This window comes from Pleurodeles waltl, chromosome 3_2 (assembly GCF_031143425.1).
Source record: "Pleurodeles waltl isolate 20211129_DDA chromosome 3_2, aPleWal1.hap1.20221129, whole genome shotgun sequence".
Taxonomy (NCBI): Eukaryota; Metazoa; Chordata; class Amphibia; order Caudata; family Salamandridae; genus Pleurodeles; species Pleurodeles waltl.
In genome coordinates, this window is record NC_090441.1 from 93,234,058 (window position 1) to 93,254,681 (window position 20,624).

Consider the following 20,624-nt stretch of genomic DNA (forward strand, 5'->3'; position numbering starts at 1 on the left):
TGCTGAAAGGGGGAGACAGCCAGTTGAGGGGAGCCTGGCAGTGGCTAACCAGGAGAGACCTCGGTAGCAGGTTACGTCTCGATTGTTGCATGTGCACACACACACACACACACACACACACACACACACACACACAAACACACATCACTCTGCAGTAAAAGTAGGTGGAGAATTCACCACTGGAATGTTAGCAGCAGAATTAGGAAATGGCGAAAATCCCCCAGGGATTTCACCTTAAATACAGAAGCCTTGGTTATTAAACATACATGAAATAGGAGCTCAGTTTTAATATCAAGGGTGAAAATAGTCACCTGACTTGCGTAACTGCTTCTGAACATGTTGTATGTGGAAAGTTTGTATCAAATAACGAACACAGAAGAACATAATTAGTAAGGATTAACCTTTACTGAAAAAGTAAGAAATGGATAGCTGATGAAAGGAAAATATGTATATCAGGCAAAACTGTAAAATTATAAAGCAAAATCATTGCAGAGTGTCAATCGTTGCATCATCGCTGCTTGGTAGAAAGCACAAGTAGTGTCCCTCTAATGCTTCTGCATGTTACATGACAACAGTGCAATTAGCAGCATGGACTAGTCGGTAACTAAATGCCAGTTTCTTCTATTCTTAAATAGCCACACACGTTTCAATTACATTGGCTTAATCAGGAATTCCATTCTGTATCATTTTGGAAAAGTTCATGCCATGCCTATAAAGAAACAAACAAACAATTAGCAAACATGGGTAAAATTAACGAACAGAAAATGAGAAACCACAAACGTTGCTAGCATCCAGTACACAAAAGAGCTTCCACGTAAAACAGGCAAAATATATACATATTTTTTTTTTGGGGGGGGGGGGGGGGGGGGGGGGGGGGGGGTTGGTCGTTTTCAATCAGAAGAGCATATAAAAAATGGTGGCATGATACTGGAATTACATGCAAGTGAGAATAAAGTAGAAGTTAAATCTTAACACAGCTATACAGATATCACATTCAAATCCCATAATATATTTTTAATATCACAACAAAGTTATAAAAAAAGAAGCATACCATAAAACTGAGAGCAGGGGAATATAACCAGCATACATAACTCAAACTTGGAGATCTACACAAAGATTCAGGTCATAAAAGTTCAAGGTACTCACATTTCAAGAGTAAATTTAAGGAGTGGTTAGTAAGAAAGTCACAATATAATCTGAGGAATTAATTTATGCTGCCTCGTTACGTTTTTAGGACTAGAGGAAGCTGAAATTATTGATAATATGTTGTCCATTATTCAACTAAGGGGTTTGTCCTGGAGTACTAGAGTTGCTGATAGGGAGGACCCTTCCACTGATAAGAGGATAAGTACTTTGGCCAATAACAGGGGAGATCAGAGTTCCAGAAAAAAAAAAAAAAAAAAGTCTGGGAAAAATTCCTTCATGTAACTAAGTACAGCACCTAGAAATTCTGATTCTGCTTACAATATAATTAACATTTTGCCAGGTCACCTGTACTGAGGATAATACCAAGTTAAATGAGAAAACATCTGTTAAGACAGTACAGCATCAAGCATAGCTGCCTTGCATTTAGAGTAATGTAGTACACTATAACGGATTATGCATCAGAAATGTATCAATCCGTAGTACAGAGCAACCTCTTATCTGCCTCCATATGCAAGAGCACTGCTCCTCTACAGTCGGTACGTTTTGGTTTTCATCTGTGCCAGTAACAGAACTGCACTCACAGAGATAGAAGCACGTACATACCAGAGTTCCAGTCTCTTTAGTCGCAATAGATAATTTCAACAGGTTTAACTCCCTGGGTGCAACATGAGATGCCTGTATATTACGTGCAAATGTGCTTTGGTTTCTCAGAAGTATATTAAACAATCTAATGCATTAAAATGGTCAAGTGCCTCAAACGTTTTAAGTACAAGGATTAATGAATGGTTTACACAGAAATACATCTCCAAAGGTGAGGTGCACAATTTCCCATGGCTCATGGTGCCGTGAAAATCCTTTAAGAAGGTTACTCGGATACTAGTGATATACAACAGTAATGTGGATAGCTCGAATACCTACTTCCATGCCTAACTTCTCCAATGTGGTATAAGAGGTGGTGCTCACAAAGCAAAGAAAAACAGCATGAGAAATCACCTGAGCCTTAAACCAGCGTGTTAGTTTAACCCAACTTTCAATTTGGTGTTCAAATTCATTCTTTGTTAGATCATAATTGGAGACCCCATTAGTACGAGTCTGGATCAACAGTGGTATATAGAAGGAAATTACAGATGTCATAGCGGCCGAGGTCTTTGACATCAAGGACTTCGAGCCAGCCAGTCAACACTCCCCGACTGTCAAATTACAGTCATTTGTTGGACCTGGCCCTTTGAGGGTTTTCTTGGAAGTGAGCTCTGGTGCAAACTAAGAAGAAACTAAGCACACAGATTCCAGAGCAACTTTGGAATCGGCGCCGCTCTCAGACTCAACGCAGATGCCTACAATGGAGCCGTGGTCCTCGATGACCGCAACACAAGCCCAATGCCGCAAGAACACCTCCGAAGTCCCGCTACAGAGTGAGTTCAGAGTGCAGTGTCATGACGTCTGTGACACCCGACTCCTCCACAGCACCTATGGCCCTGTGGTGTTATCACGACACTGCAAAGTTGATGCCTTGCATCTTGACCTACTGGATTAATCAACCTTGCCAGGTTGTAACAAACCGACAACTTGGCACCGACGCTGCATCACCTCCCCAGCCTAGCAGTGGGTAACCTACACCTCACCTCCCCAGTAGCACTTTACTAAGATTTAATCTTTGAAAAGTTGTATCTGGAATATTGGATTTTTGTTGTTTTGTATTTATTTTACTCAGGTAATTATTGGCTATTTTTCTAAAGTGGTTTGGAGTCCGTCTGTGGTGGTTTCACTGTGTTACAGTGTGTGTGTACATACATGTGTGTGTATGTACATGTGTGTGTGTGTAGGTGGGTGGGTGGACGACGTGTGTGTAGGTGGGTGGGTGTACGACGTGTGTGTGTGTGTAGGTGGGTGGGTGTACTGTGTGTGTGTGTGTAGGTGGGTGGGTGTACGACGTGTGTGTGTGTGTAGGTGGGTGGGTGTACTGTGTGTGTGTGTGTGTGTGTGTGTGTGTGTGTGTGTGTGTGTGTGTGTGTGTGTGTGTGTGTGTGTGTGTGTGTGTGTGTGTGTGTGTGTGTGTGACAGAAATACTTTACAAATTGCTCCAGAGATGAGCCAGACTGCTCATGCCAAGCTACGAAGGGGGTGAACAGGGGTTTTGTGTGTGACTCCGAGACCCTGACTAGAGGGAAGGTCCCGACTTGGACAGCGTGCAAACAACTGCCAACTAGAGAGACTTTCTTTAAGCAACGATGTTAGAAATTGTTTCATTTGATGAAGACTGTGCACGTGGGGATAAAGCTGGTCTGAAGCAAGAACAGTGCTTCATTTGAGCCAGTGGCAGTAACGAAGCTAACCTTCCTTCATTTTTTGGGCACCAGCACTTATTTTTTCCTCAACAGACTGATTCAGGGCAACAAAGAAAACCACAAAAAGGGGGAAAAAAGAAGGGATAAAAGTGAAAGGGAGATTGCAGGGGTGAAAAAGAATGTGCAAGGGTGGGACAAAGAGGCATGGAGTGTTAGGTAGTGGACTAAAGAGACATGAGGTGAAATCAAGACAATTAAGCCTTTTTATTTGGCACCCTTCACTACAACAGCACCAACTGCAGAAATATGAGCAATTCATTTTACAAACAAAGCACTGTAGGAGAGTATAAGCTTGGGGATCAACTGAAATCAGTTTGCAATTATTTCAGTACCTATTGTGGTCATCAATATTGACTAACAGACTTTGCCTCTGGAACGAGTATGTCAACTGATTTACCTGGATTGAACCAATGTGTGAGAAATACCTCACAAGCTGACAAATTACTTTCTTCAGAGTCTCATATACGCACAGCAAATTAACCCTTTCGCTGCTAACTCCCCCACACCCCTTCAGTGCAGAGACATTTTTAGGTTGAGCCCAGGCAAGGCGCATGCGCTATCTGCAGGACCTGCTGTATTCAGTAAAACAACTTTGATCCCGCCTGCTGCTTACCATGGGTTCACTGCAGTGTGGCTCTTCTTTGCTGCCTCCTAACTGGTTTGTGCAGCCAATACCTTACTTCTATTCTTGGCTGACTAGCACAGGCCGAGTACAGTTTACTTACACTTTAAATTGTTTATCTGTTGTTTGAGGGAAGTATTATTTTTTATTTTTTTTAAACTGTTTCCTGCCTCCATTCGTGTTCTAATGCACGTGTTCCTACCCCTGTTTCTGAAGTGTTGCCTTTTCTCCTCTACGACGACAGGATTTCATTTGCAGGCATTGTGCATTTGTTATTTTGTTTCAGTTTTGTTAACAATTGCAATGTATTTAAAATCTTTTTTAGGCACGGGAGAACTAACGCAGAGACTCAAACCTGGCTCCCCAGTTCCAAAGTCAGCAGCTCTGGATGTTACACCACATCCTCTCTCTAAATATTGCTGTTATTATTTCTTTTGAGGTAGTGTTCTTTTTGGGTAGGGTTTATTTTTATGCTCAGCTGACAGTATTAGGAACGCAGGCGAGCAGGGGACAAAGGTACGTGCGTTTCTTTTTTCCAAGATGTACCACGTTGCTTTGTTCGGGACGTAATGAAAATGTCACTTACCCAGTGTACATCTGTTCGTGGCATCAGTCGCAGTAGATTCGCATGTTCTGCAATAGCTCGCCATCTGGTGTTGGGCCGGAGTGTTACAAGTTGTTTTTCTTCGAAGAAGTCTTTCGAGTCACGGGACCGAGTGACTCCTCCTTTTGTCTCCATTGCGCATGGGCGTCGACTCTATCCTCGATTGTTTTTCCCCGCAGAGGGTGAGGTAGGAGTTGAATTGTAGTAATAGTGCCCATGCAATGGAGTGACTAAGTATGCACCTATTTAAGGTTGAGATGATACATATATAAATAATTGAAGGTAACTTCCAAACTGCTACAGGCTTCCGGGGAGGCGGGTGGGCACATGCGAATCTACTGCGACTGATGCCACGAACAGATGTACACTGGGTAAGTGACATTTTCAGTTCGATGGCATCTGTCGCTGTAGATACGCATGTTCTGCATAGACTAGTAAGCAGTTATTTCCCCAAAAGCGGTGGATCAGCCTGTAGGAGTGGAAGTAGTCTGAAATAATGTCCTTAATACGGCTTGACCTACTGTGGCTTGTTGTGCGGATAACACGTCTACACAGTAGTGCTTGGTGAATGTGTGAGGCGTAGACCATGTGGCTGCCTTACATATTTCTTGCATTGGGATGTTTCCTAGAAAGGCCATGGTAGCACCTTTCTTTCTGGTTGAGTGTGCCCTTGGTGTAATGGGCAGCTGTCGTTTAGCTTTAAGGTAGCAGATTTGGATGCATTTAACTATCCATCTGGCTATACCTTGTTTTGAAATTGGGTTTCCTGCGTGAGGTTTTTGAAATGCAATAAAGAGTTGTTTAGTCTTTCTGATGTTTTTTGTTCTGTCAATGTAATACATTAATGCTCTTTTGACATCTAATGTATGTAGTGCCCTTTCAGCTACGGTATCTGGCTGTGGAAAGAACACTGGAAGTTCCACTGTTTGATTTAGATGGAACGGTGAAATAACCTTTGGCAAAAATTTAGGATTGGTTCTTAGGACGACTTTATTTTTGTGTAGTTGTATAAAAGGTTCCTGTATAGTAAACGCCTGAATCTCGCTTACTCTTCTTAGGGAAGTAATGGCGATGAGAAATGCCACCTTCCAGGTTAGGAACTGTATGTCGCAGGAGTGCATGGGTTCAAAAGGTGGACCCATAAGTCTAGTTAGGACAACATTTAGGTTCCATGAAGGAACAGGTGGTGTTCTTGGTGGTATAATTCTCCTAAGGCCCTCCATGAATGCTTTAATGACTGGTATCCTATATAGGGAAGTTGAATAGGTAGTTTGCAGGTATGCAGATATTGCTGCAAGGTGAATCTTAATGGAAGAGAAAGCTAGGTTAGATTTTTGTAAGTGAAGCAAGTAACCCACTACCTGTTCTGGAGTTGTGTGTAATGGTTGTATTTGATTAATATGGCAGTAGCAAACAAACCTCTTCCATTTACTTGCATAGCAGTACCTGGTGGATGGCCTTCTGGCTTGTTTTATGACTTCCATACATTCTTGGGTAAGTTGTAAGTGCCCGAATTCTAGGATTTCAGGAGCCAGATTGCTAGATTCAGCCATGCTGGATCTGGGTGCCTGATCTTTTGGTTGTGCTGTGTCAACAGATCTGGCCTGTTGGGCAATTTGATGCAGGGTACCACTGATAGGTCTAGCAGCGTTGTGTACCAGGGTTGCCTTGCCCAAGTTGGTGCTATCAATATGAGTTTGAGTTTGCTTTGACTGAGTTTGTTTACCAGGTAAGGAAGGAGAGGGAGAGGAGGAAAAGCGTAAGCAAATATCCCTGACCAGTTCATCCATAGGGCATTGCCTTGGGATTGTTTGTGTGGGTATCTGGATGCGAAGTTTTGGCATTTTGCGTTCTCCCTTGTTGCAAACAAGTCTATCTGAGGTGTTCCCCAGAGTTTGAAATAAGTGTTCAGAATTTGGGGGTGAATTTCCCATTCGTGGACCTGTTGGTGATCTCGAGAGAGATAGTCTGCGAGTTGATTTTGTATCCCTGGTATAAACTGTGCAATTAGGCGAATTTGGTTGTGAATTGCCCAATGCCAAATTTTTTGTGCTAGCAGGCTTAACTGCGTGGAGTGCGTCCCCCCCTGCTTGTTTAGATAATACATTGTTGTCATGTTGTCTGTTTTGACGAGAATGTATTTGTGAACTATTATTGGTTGGAAAGCTTTTAGTGCTTGAAAAACTGCTAGAAGTTCTAGGTGATTGATATGCAGTTTTGTTTGATGTACGTTCCATTGTCCTTGTATGCTGTGTTGATCGAGGTGTGCTCCCCACCCTGTCATGGAAGCATCTGTTGTTATTATGTATTGTGGCACTGGGTCTTGGAAAGGCCGCCCCTTGTTTAAATTTATGTTGTTCCACCACAGAAGCGAGAGGTAAGTTTGGCGGTCTATTAACACCAGATCTAGAAGGTGACCCTGTGCTTGAGACCACTGTGATGCTAGGCATTGTTGTAGGGGCCTCATGTGCAGTCTTGCGTTTGGGACAATGGCTATGCATGATGACATCATGCCTAGGAGTTGTAATACCATCTTTGCTTGTATCTTTTGTGTTGGATACATGCGTTGTATGATGGTGTTGAAATTTTGAATTCTTTGTGGACTTGGAGTGGCTACTCCTTTTGATGTGTCTATTATGGCTCCTAGGTATTGTTGTACCTTGCGTGGCAGAATTTTGGATTTTGTGAAATTGACGGTGAACCCTAGTTTGAAGAGGGTTTGTATGATATGATTTGTGTGATTTGAGCACTCTATTAACGAATGGGCCTTGATTAGCCAGTCGTCTAGATATGGGAACACATGTATCTGCTGCCTTCTTATGTGTGCTGCGACTACCGCTAGACATTTGGTAAAGACTCTTGGTGCGGTTGTTAATCCGAAAGGCAGTACCTTGAATTGGTAATGTATTCCTTTGAATACAAACCTTAGGTATTTCCTGTGCGATGGGTGTATTGGTATATGGAAATAAGCATCCTTGAGGTCTAAAGTGGCCATGTAATCGTGCAGCTTTAGCAATGGCAATACTTCTTGTAGTGTGACCATGTGGAAGTGGTCTGATTTGATGAAAGTGTTCACTACTCTGAGGTCTAGGATTGGTCTCAGTGTTTTGTCCTTCTTTGGTATCAGAAAGTACAGTGAGTAAACTCCTGTGTTTATTTGTGTGTTTGGCACTAATTCGATTGCATTCTTTTGCAATAGTGCCTGCACTTCTATCTCCAGGAGATTGGAATGGTGTGTTGTTAAATTTTGTGCTTTTGGTGGTATGTTTGGAGGGAATTGTAGAAATTCTATGCAATAACCATGTTGGATAATTGCTAGAACCCAAGTGTCTGTAGTGATTTTCTCCCATGCTCTGTAATAATGACCTATTCGTCCCCCCACTGGTGTTGTGTGGAGGGGGTGAGTGACATGTGAGTCACTGTTTAGTAGTAGGGGTTTTGGGGCTATGGAATCTTCCTCTATTTCTAGGGAATTGCCCTCCTCTATATTGTCCCCGAAAACCTCCTCTATACTGTCCTTGGTAACTGGACGGTGTGGCTTGTGAGGTGCTGGCTTGTGTGCTTTGACCCCGAAACCCCCCTCGAAAGGGCGTTTTACGGAATGAGCTGTAATTCCCTCTGCTCTGCGGGGAGTAGAGTGCGCCCATGGCTTTGGCAGTGTCTGTATCTTTTTTCAGTTTCTCAATCGCTGTGTCCACTTCTGGACCGAACAGTTCTTTTTCATTAAAAGGCATATTGAGAACTGCTTGTTGAATCTCTGGTTTAAATCCAGACGTTCGGAGCCATGCATGCCTTCTGATAGTTACAGATGTATTAATTGTCCGTGCAGCTGTATCTGCAGCGTCCATGGAGGAGCGGATCTGGTTGTTGGAGATGGCCTGTCCCTCCTCAACCACTTGTTTTGCCCTATTTTGTAAGTCCTTGGGCAGATGTTCAATGAGATGTTGCATCTCGTCCCAGTGGGCTCTGTCATAGCGCGCAAGTAGTGCCTGGGAGTTCGCGATGCGCCACTGGTTTGCAGCTTGTGCTGCGACTCTTTTACCAGCTGCATCAAACTTGCGGCTTTCTTTATCTGGGGGTGGTGCATCTCCAGATGTGTGAGAGTTGGCCCTTTTCCTAGCTGCTCCTACAACAACAGAGTCTGGTGGCAGCTGTGTAGTGATGAAAATCGGGTCCGTAGGAGGCGGCTTATACTTTTTTTCTACCCTTGGTGTGATTGCCCTACTTTTAACCGGCTCCTTAAAGATGTCTTTTGCGTGGCGGAGCATACCAGGGAGCATAGGCAGGCTTTGGTATGAGCTGTGGGTGGAGGAGAGTGTGTTGAATAGGAAATCATCCTCGACCTGTTCTGAGTGGAGGCTTACGTGGTGAAATTGTGCTGCTCTAGCCACCACTTGAGAGTACGCGGTGCTGTCTTCTGGTGGAGATGGCTTCGCAGGGTATGCCTCCGGACTGTTATCTGACACTGGGGCGTCGTATAGGTCCCATGCGTCCTGATCTTGGTCACCCTGGCTCATGGTGGTGTGAGCTGGGGAGTGTGATGGAGTTTGTGCTGGTGAAACGTCAATCACGGGCGGAGGTGAGGGTGGTGGTGTAACTCTTTTCACCACTTTTGGTTGTGGTGTTTGTTCCGTGTGGAACTCCAACCTCCTCTTTCTCCTAATGGGGGGGAAGGGTGCTTATTTTTCCTGTCCCCTGCTGAATGAAGATACGCTTTTGCGTATGGTCCACATCAGTTGCTTGTAGCTCTTCCTCAAACCTATGCTTCTGCATTTGGGAGGTTAGCGAGTGCTCTTCTGTATAAGAGCCTGAAGCTGGGTCGCTTGCAGTTTGTTTCGGCATCGAAACTTTGTCTGCGTGTTTTTTCGGCTCCGAGGTGACTTTTTTCCTTTTCGGGGCCGAAACCTCTCGGCGTCGATCTGTTTCTGTGCCGCTGTCTCGGCGTCGAGCCGTGTCCACACAGGCATCTCGGTGTCGAGGCTTGTCTCCAGCACTTTCTCGGTCCCGAGAAGGCTGCGTGCCGGTGTCTCGACCGGAGTCGGACGATCTCGGCACTGTTTGGGCCTTTTTCGGTGCCGATGGTCGGTCACCGAATTTATGGGTCGAGCCATGGCCTGGTGGCAGTGGCGTCCCCTGGGCCTTGTAAATCTTCCTCTGTGTGGTTTTCGACGTCTTACTCACGGTTTGTGTATCGTCGAATCCTTCGGAGTCGGAGTCTTGGATCGAGAAGGTACCTTCCTCTTCCTGTTCCTCGAACTCCCGGTGGGCTGTCGGTGCGGACGCCATCTGAAGTCTTCTGGCTCGACGGTCTCTGAGTGTTTTTCGGGACCGGAACGCACGACAGGCCTCGCAGGTGTCTTCGCTGTGCTCAGGTGACAGGCACAGGTTGCAGACCAAGTGTTGGTCTGTGTAGGGGTATTTATTGTGGCATTTGGGGCAGAAACGAAACGGGGTCCGTTCCATCGGCGTTCTTCAGCACGCGGTCGGGCCGACCAGGCCCCGACGGAGGATCGAAAAAACTACCCCGAAGGGCACCGGAGCTGTTCGATCTTCGATGCGGTGTTGAATGGAAGTACGCCGATCCCGAACGCAACAATACCGACGAAAATCTTCCGAAATTAGCTAATTTTCCGTTCCGAAACTCGGAGCGACAGGAACACGTCCGAACCCGATGGCGGAAAAAAAACAATCGAGGATAGAGTCGACGCCCATGCGCAATGGAGACAAAAGGAGGAGTCACTCGGTCCCGTGACTCGAAAGACTTCTTCGAAGAAAAACAACTTGTAACACTCCGGCCCAACACCAGATGGCGAGCTATTGCAGAACATGCGTATCTACAGCGACAGATGCCATCGAACTTACTGCTTTTCTGAATTCTTTGTTATTGAAGGTTGCCCTAACCCTTTTACAAATAGATGTTTATTATGAATATAAAATGCACTGAACTGTTCTGCAGAGCTGTTTTATTGAACACAAGGGCTCTTATTTATCCTTTCCTCATTGCATAATTTAGCCAACCATTTTACATAAGTTGATCCGCCACTGCCACATAATTCTAGTGGCCCACGGGTGCCTCTTCCATGGTTGGTGCGGGATGCCTCACACGCACTTTTCTTGACCTCTTCATCACTCACAGGACACAAGTGTGTGACCGGCGTAACAGGAAAGTGACAATCATTCAAACCTTATTCTGAGAAGGACATTCTTCGCACTCCAATTTGCTTTTCGAACCTCCATGGAGACTTCCAGTCCAGTGTTGTTCTTTGTCAACACTAAGAACTGTGCATCTTTCCATATCTTGCATCCGTGGATGACTTGGGTACATCTTGCCCTAAATTTAAGTGCAAAGAAATGCCAGACACGACTTTCATAAGATGCAATTGTGAGGGGGGCACCTAGGGAGCGTGGCCAATATGGCGACCAGGACGGCCGCATAACTCGCAGCTCCGTTCCCAGCCCAAACTAAATATCCTGTCCCAGACACCTGTGCCCTCCAAAAGCGACGGACGTCGATCGCTATGTGAAGGGGGACATCGGCGCTATACTCAGAACTAAACTGGGCACTACGTACAAAGAAGAAATAAGCAACTGCCCGCGGAGCAGTCGGGCCGAGTGCCAAAGGGCGCGGCCTACCTTGTTTGCGGCATCAGGCCGAGAAGCTGCCTCGCGCCACCTGGATCAAGAACGGTGCGCGTGGCTTGCATCCCCGCGCGCGATCGCTTTGAGAAGAGCAGGTGAGGGACTGCGCCGTCGCTCCTGTTCTGGAGCCCTGCCCCGTTGGACTGCGCCCACCTGGAGGTGCGGCCTGCACTGCGACACGAGCGGAGCCTACGGACTCTCTGCGCCTCACCGAAGGGCTCTCAGAGCCTGAAGCACCCATAATAAGAAGCGCAAAGCAGGAGGGCGGATCCCCGCGTTTCACCTACGAGCCCAGAGAGTGATGGTGAACTGAAGGGCTGCAGACTCCATGCACCAGGAGGCAGGTGGCTGAGACCACACAAAGCTTGCAGCAGCGTTAGAAACACGGGTGGATTTCATACTCCCCGTATAATATAACATACAAACAGGCACAAATATACGCTCATCCACTGCGCTTTACCGGCGACACTAATCGAGTTGCAGTGCACACAAAAGATTAAGACACCTCCAACAACGAATGCACGTGCAGGCAGCAGTTTAAATTCTAGCTAAAAACAGCCCTACCAAATCTGGAACAATACAAGTGATGGCATATTCTGTGACTTTATGCATCCACCGCACATCAACTACCCAAAAACTCAAGCACCTTGTGTAGCACAAATAGCGCAATCAGCGGGCTACTTCATTGAGCATCCCCATCTAGATCTGTCTGCCTCAAATAGAGCCTACGGCTTAAATATACGTACAAAATACAAAGCAACCACACAACGGATTTACAAAGTCCGGGACCCTGATACAATACTCAATCCCGCTGATCATTGTGCTTAAGAACTAGAACACTCAAAAACTTCGTCGCACAATATTAAACAAATTGCCTACATAAAAACGTCAAACTCCTTCAATGTCAATCAATCGACGCCGCGCAAAACACAGCTGTTAGTAACAACATCGGACAGCAGCCAACCAATAGGCAAACCGAAGACCCCACGGGCACCCCCAGGGGACATGGACCCCGGCGCATCACCCCCACCTGCGGAACCCTCAGACACATACCAGGCTCTACAAAAGATGGAAGCAACACTACAAACACATACAACAGTATTTGAAAAGGTATTACAAGCTATACTAGACACTAAAACCACCTTGGAAGCAAAAATAGGCTCAGTAATTGAGGATGTTAACCTGCTGCGCACAGAGCAGCAGGCGCTGGCTGAAAAGGTTGCAGGGCTGGAAAAAGACACGTCACACCTCTCACCATCTATACTTGAACTCCAGTCACAGATGGGAGCAGTAACGGCAGAGGTGGAGGCACTAAAGCACAGAGCTGAAGACTGATCAAGTCGCAACAACAGCTGTTTTGTGGGTTTTCCCCGAACGTGCCGAAGGCCCTAGCGCAGAACTGTTCATCAAACAATGGCTAACAGAAACTGTATTAAAAAAATATCCCGAAGTTTTTTTCTATAGAACGTGCCCATAGGGTCCCTGGATGGCCCTTGCCACCTGATGCTCAACCCCACCCCCTAATAGCAAGACTCCTTAACTACCGCGACAGAGATCTCATATTACAACTGTTCCGTAAGACAGGCCCAATACGCTTCGAAAGTGCGGAAATCTCGCCCTACCCAGACTTCACTGCCGAGGTACAGAAAAAGCACAATTCATTTTTCCGGGTCAAAGTACGACTAAGACTACAACAGCAAATGTGCTCTGTTCCCTGCCAAACTCCGAATCCAGGATGACACCTGCACTCTCTTTTTTACTACTCCAGAGGATGCATGGACCTGGTTACATGCAAAAGGCCTCGCTGACCCGGTAAACACAAGAAATCCCACGGACAAAAGACCTTCTCCGAAGGATAGACGTAGACCCCGCAGAAAGCAAGACCCAAACCCACCCCGAGCAGTCTCGTGAGGAACAATCTCTACTATTACAGACTACATTTGGTTTTGTCAACGCATCTCCAACATCTATGTCTGCACAATCGGAAGCAGACCCTGACCTAGAGGTAAACTCTGACTCCCCGGATTCCGCCCGGGGTCCCAATCTCACTCCACGGACGGCAGATGACATTTGTTAGCTCCTTTCTCCGTTAAATGCCACGATGCATCGGTTCTTGCCCCACCCACAGGGTCACAACTCACTCTATACAGCTACCTACACGCCGCTGGGTCAAGCCACAGACTCATCGTCTCTCCCAGCTATATCATTTTGATTACTGACGCCCCCGGACATCAGCAACATCAACAAGAGAAAAATGGACCGGGATCACCACTGTCTCAAACCCATTAACCTGAAGCACCCCCCGATCCATACGGACCGTTACACCAGGTTGGCAAGTACTGTACCAACTATCGTCCTTGCCACAACCACAGTTACTGTTATGTATAGTCAATGTTACTGTTATAACTAAATGGGAAGTTTCCCTGTTACACGAGTTAGTCTATGACAATGGAAGTAAGGGTCATTACTATGTAAACATAAAGAATATGCCAGGTAACTAACGCAAAATGGCTAGGCATAATAGGCACGAAGAACATCACTAACACACACAGAGCTAGGTCTGTGAACTCGCAACGCGACTGCACAAAACTACGTATACCCCATGGCCTCCCAAAATCAACAGTACACCCCACCATATAAAATACTCACATGGAACATAAGAGACATGGCATCCATAAGTAAACGGCAACGGATCTATGCATATGTCAGGAGACACCAAATACATATTGCCATGTTGCAAGAAACACATTTGGCTGAGCCCTCGCTCTAAAACACAAAAGCAAAATGGAAGGGACAACTATATGGCACCACCTTTTCAACATACGCCCGAGGAGTAGCGATGTGGATAGCCCCTGGGGTCCCATATGTTATGTCCCGCGCACAAAGCAACCCAAATGGATGTTACGTGATCCTAGAAGGAGCACTAGATGGTAACCCTATAGCACTGATAGCACTATATACTCCCAATGCGAATCAACGGGAATTCCTATGGTCACTCAACAATAGTAAGCTTAGTGACCCGGCAACAGACACCGTATAGGGTGGCGATTTTAATTGTGTCTTAGACACTCAGAAGGACCGCTCAATCCCCCCACTAGACAGCGCCCCAGCTAAACGAGCCTCACTCGACCTAGCAGATTTGGCCTCTAACAACGGTCTAAGAGAAATCTGGAGAACCGGCCACCCCACACTCCGAGAATATTCTTTCTACTCACCAGTGCACAAACTATACACCAGAATAGATATGCTTTTCGCATCAACAGACATAATTCCAAAAATAATTACATCTGGGTATCTGGCCCGCACTATATCAGACCACAATCCGCACTGTGCTACCTTGCTATGGGGCCGCACACACACTCATTCCAACATGGCGCTTGCAGCCAGATGCCCTAACAGACCCTCCTTTTCACGCTGAGCTAACCAAGTGTCTGTTGGATTATTTCTCCTTAAACAAAAACTCAACATCAGCACGCGCTACTGAATGGGACGCCCACAAGGTTGTAATTAGGGGTCACTGCCTAGCAGCCTCTGCAGGGGTAAAAAAACGCTTATTAAGGAGCTACTAGCACTGGAATCCAGTATACGTAAAGCAGAGATTGAGGCCTCAACAAGAGGAACCTCATTAGAAACACTGAATTTGCTGAAGACGAATCACAGAGAGGCTGACAATAGACTCAGAAGACACGACTATAGACACTTAAAAGCGAGGCAGCATGCAGAAGGAGACAGGTCAGGCAAACTGTTAGCATGGCTGGTTCGTCAGCCATCGCAATCCTTGCCAATAGGTGCGATCAGGCTACACTCAGGAGATGTGGTTAATACTCAGCTCGACATTAACGAGGCCTTTTACATGTACTACCGCTCCCTATATCAACCCACCATCCCCCCAAAAGAGCAACAACTGACTGAACTCCTAGCACTGATTCCCCAAAACCTAAACATTATCGACTACACAGACACACTAGATGGCCCCATCACTATTGAGGAACTACGCTTAGCTTTCTCTCAAATGGCACACGGCAAAACCCCTGGATCAGACGGGCTACCAGTAGAATACTATAACTCACAAGCCACTCACCTCCTGCAACCCCTACTCGAGGTGTTTAACGAAGCACGCAATAGAGAACAGCTGCCAGACTTCATGTGCGAAGCACTGATAGTGGTCCTACCGAAACCAGGTCGTGACCCACTGGACGTTAGATCTTACAGACCACTCTCCCTTCTGAATTATGACTGTAAACTTCTAGGGAAGATCCTAGCAAACAGATTACCCCCCCATCTACCAAACCTAATTCACCCTGACCAATCAGGATTCATCCCAGGAAGAAATACCTTTTTAAAACATAAGACGGTTAATCCGCATTATGCATAACACCACAGAAACAGAAACCGTGGCCATATCTTTAGATATAGAAAAAGCATTTGATACGCTCGGTTGGGATTATCTCTTCCGTACTCTTAAAGCGTTTGGCTTTCAGAACGGCTTCATCAGCTGGATTGCAACATTATACTCCAAACCAACAGCCCGAGTCAAAACTGGTCAAGTAATATCGGAGGCATTCCCTATCGGTAGAGGCACTAGACAAGGTTGCCCGCTCTCTCCCTTATTATTTGCAATAGCTATGGAACCAATTGCAATTAAGCTTCGTAGCTACGCTCATATATGGGGCATCCAAGAATTTAATGCATATCATATTCATATCCTTATACGCAGATGATGCTCTGGTATATCTGCGCAATCACTCTGCCTCCCTAACGGGGGTAATGCAAATCCTGGATAATTTTGCCCTCTCCTCTGGCTTACATGTCAACTGGGCTAAATCCTGTATTTTCCCTCTTACTTGTATACCTATCGAGCAGCGAACGACACTCCCTCTTCACCAACTGCCATGGGCACACCAGCCCTTCAATTATCTAGGCGTTCATGTATATCACTCCATGACGGACCTAATAGAAGGCAACCTAGACAGGCTACTCCGCTCCACTCGCAGCTCCTTCTCATTTTGGAGCTCGCTACCTCTATCACCCATGGGCCGAACAGCCATAGCCAAGATGTTAATACTACAGAGATTCTTATATTACTTTACTGCACTCACGATATCTTTGCCACGCTCGTTTTTCCATAAATTACATTCATTATTGACTGATTTACTCTGGGGCAAGGACAGACGTATGGTAGCACTAGCCATCACACAATATCCACAAGAAGGCGGCGGGCTTGGCATGCCGAATTTCGAGCTATATTACACAGCAGCCCAGCTTCGATGGGTAACCATGTGGCTCAACGAACCGTCCACCCCAGAGTGTGTAGCAATAACTGCTTACACGACACCACAAACAACACTGACATCTTTGCTAGCTGGACCCCACCCCTACCCATTAAATAAATCACCCCTGTTGGACACGGCCAGACACTGCTGGCGGAGATATGTACTGGGCAGAACCCCAACCTCCCCCATATTCCCCCTTGCTGCCACTGTCTCAAGTGCCGGGCATTTATGTTCTCTCCTCTCATCTCATCACCATATACGCGTTACCAAAACTCTGAACTCGGGAGACCTTTATTCGGGCTCTAAAGCAAGCACCTTCGCAGAATTAGTGGCTGCTGGAGCTAGGCAACCCAGGGCCTTCTTGACATTCAGCGCCATCACTAATCTCCTACACAATCTCTGGGGACGCAATCCCAATGAAACCAACGAATCCCCTCTACTAACTTCAATACTTTCTAGGGGCAACGCAAAGGGTGTCATCACTAAATTATATAAAATACTCCTAACAAGTAACAGCACTGCCCTAACTCAGGTTCAACTTCGCTGGGACTCTGCCCTTACTATAACAACCACACAGAAAACTTGGGACGCAGCCCTTGCCACGATCAAGTCCGTATCCCGTAACACCAGGCTAAGATATACTCAATTTAATTACATACATCATATCATATCATATCTGTCCCCGGCCCGCATCAATAAAATATACTCGAACTCTAAACCAGAATGCCCAAGATGCGCCACTCCTGCAGCTAATTTCTACCACATGGTTTGGGACTGCCACCCAATAAATACCGGTTGGCATCGCATCACTGAAACCACAGCAGACAGTAGATCACGTGCCTACACCCACCCCGGAATCATGCTTGCTAGGTATACGGCATCGGACCAAGGGAGATAAACACATTCACAAGTTTATAGACCTTGCATTCGTGATATACAAGCGTTTGATTGCCACACACTGGAAGGCCCCAAATGCCCCTCCTTACTATGCCTGGCTTAGAGACTTACACAGCTGCACACTAGCAGAGGCTCAAACATTAAGACAATAGCAATATAAGGGTCAGATACAAGAAGGCACTGAAAACTGGGATCTTTTCATAGTAAAAATAGAAACCAGAGACAACATGTACCCTTCCTGAGATGCTAAAAGAAAAAGACATCCGAAATTAGATCCCCTGTCCGACACTCAATAGGCATAGCACCTGATCCCTCATACCTCTCACATTATATCAGCAGGACATCACCATACTCAACCAAAGTATAAAAGCAACTAATAAACTGAGCCTCACCCACATGTGAACCTAGGCGACAAGTTTGCGCGCTACTAACCCGTTAGCCCCAACCTGACACTGCTAACTAATCACACTATGCACACGTAAATTAAAGATACTTCTCGTGCCTTCACAGCCTAATGTTACCGCTACTATTCATGACGCCATTATATATACACCTAAGCATAATAATTGATTAAGACTAGTGTTACAAGTTACACAATGTTAATTTGTATGCCAGTACGCTAAAATGTAACCGTATTGTACAAAAACTACAAATACGTGCAGATGTACATAAGAGAAGATGTTTATTCTCTTACTAAGCTAAGTGGAATGTACTGTTGCTTTTGAATTACATTTAATAAACGGATTTAAAAAAACAAAAAAAAAAAATGCAATTGTGAGATTGTGCTGTGCCCGCCTTAAGGAGGTGCTGGCTTTATCATACTTTCTAATGATGCGGAAATAAGGGGACTTCAAGGAAGGGAGGAAGTAATGCAGGAATGTTTTCGCTCAAGACCGCCTCGGGTTATTAATAGGCTACTTTTATGTAGCTGCATTGTTTACATTCTCTCTGTGCAGCTTCTTAGCTTTCCAGAGCATGTGATACAAACTGTATGTAATTTACTATGTGTACACAATATGCAAGTGTGCTGTAATTAAATATGTGTTTTTGACCACTGACTGTGTTGCACTACTTTGCACCTGGATTAGCTGTCTAGTGTTCACCAGTTGCAATTTACATTTTGTATTCAGTTTAGATGCCTATTGACTTTATCATAACGTTAGACACTGTCATGTTAAATGTGTCTATGTTTTTCCACATTGTAAACTGGGCTTGTTTTCGTATTCTCTCTCACAGAAGAGCTAAGACATATCACCGAAGAGCTATTACATAAAATGGAGGAGGTAGGCAGTCCGCACGATAAGAATGTACCAGACTGATGTTTTTTAGTGCAAGCAGGGAACGGTTTGGCCTCGAGAGAGAATTTAGGAAACTGGCCAGTTCCAACCTGTTTCTTTCAACTCTGACCTACATTAGCCAGCATATTTGAATATTAATTTTTTATGGGAGGGTTTTTTCCAGAAAGCCTTTCTCTGGTTCTTTAAGATATGAAAAGACGGCCCTGCTCAGCAACAGTGAAATTTCCAAGACCTCGGTCAGGATTAGATGTCAAATGCCTGATTTTTGTCCCGTGAGGGTGGATATCTCTTTCTCGCAGTTGAACGGGGTCATCTTCTTGCTGGCATGAGAAAGATGAAGAGCTTGGCAGGCCCTACGGTGATTAATTTTTACTTTATTCTTTGCTTTTCATACTCATAATTATATATATTTGCTGTGTACATTGCAGTTTAAAATAATTTTGATTTATTTTCCTTTCATTGCTGTGACTATTTTTAAATGTGTGCTTTCAATCTACTAAAGTCCTTTTTAAGGAACCTCGTGGTGAACTAATAATAAATGTATTCTTTGAACTGAGAAGTGCATTCCAGAGACTTTTGTCAGCTTGGTCATTAGTGAAAGCAAAACAGGTGCCAGGGTGTACACTGTGACCCAATTTAACTACCAGCTGAGATCAAATGTGCTAATAAAAAAGCTTCCTGAAGAAGACAAGGTCTATTGATTTTATGAGTGTATTTTATGTAATTGCATTTTATGTGGTGAGCGAGCGTGGAGGTTAAACCAGTCACAACGAGTCCATGTAACAATTCCAAAACAACCCACATAATTCCACTCCACAGATACAATACACACTTCAAACCACAACACATAGGTAAAAGACATTGTCATGTCAATAGCTGTAACTCTTGCAAATGTAAGACCTATCACATTTTAATTGCTTGTTTGGCAATTTGGGGTAGTTTGCGCTTAGGCCTCCATAACTTTTTGTGCACATAAGCCATTTGTGTCACATTTGTATCCTTTTTCCCCCCTTAACATCCTGGGGATTCTAAAGTTGCACAGGGTTTGTGGATTGCCCTGGAGGGGACAGGGAACATAGGCAAAATATTGAGATTTTTTAAAAAAAGTAGGGAAAAAATGCTCCAGATAAAAGTGTCTGTTCCCCCCCCCTAAAAATGGCATCAACAAACAGTGTGCTGTACTGAAGTCACCATCTTCCGAGCTTTAAGGAACATCCAAAGCTGAATCAAAATAAACAAATTTTGTACTACAGTTTTAGCATTTTTATAAGAGGTAGCCTATTTTCCCTATGTTTGTGCTCTCTGCCTTCTTCCAGTTTGTGGTGGCAACCAGTGTAAACCTCATAGGTGATCCTGAAAAGCTACAGATTTCTGAAAAGTAGAGAACATTCCAAATTCAGCAAGGGATCATATGTGTAGATCCCTCAAGGTTTTCCCAAGGAAATTAACCCTTTGGAAAAACAATCTTGAAAGGGAGCAGGGAAAAACGGGTAATTGTGACAACATTTTCATCTGGAAAAAAATTTCACGATGGCAGATTGACAAAAGCAATACACCATTAAGTCACCTAGACCCTTCTGCTTGCGGGGATATATAGGGTTTGTAGGTTCTTCAAGAACCCAAGGTTCCCAACGCAAACAACTGAGCGGCACCGTACAATGGTTTTTCATTGAGTACCAATTATAGACCAGTTCTTATAGCGAAATAGGCAGAGTGAATAATTGGTGTCAAGGAAACTTATGCATTTCTGAAATGGGTACAGGACATGGAGTTTAGAAGCAGTGGTTGTTTCTACTTCTC

General features: G+C 45.0%; 1 protein-coding gene across 1 annotated transcript in view; it reads right to left on the minus strand.

The window, feature by feature from the left end:
* Positions 1–386: 386 nt before the first annotated feature.
* Positions 387–20,624, minus strand: part of CHCHD2 (coiled-coil-helix-coiled-coil-helix domain containing 2) — a 47,182-nt gene continuing 26,944 nt past the window's right edge. Inside the window, exon 4 of the mRNA XM_069226883.1 lies at positions 387–709. Within this exon, the coding sequence (XP_069082984.1) occupies positions 699–709 (11 nt within the window). The 3' untranslated portion in view covers positions 387–698. The remainder of the gene's footprint in view (positions 710–20,624) is intronic.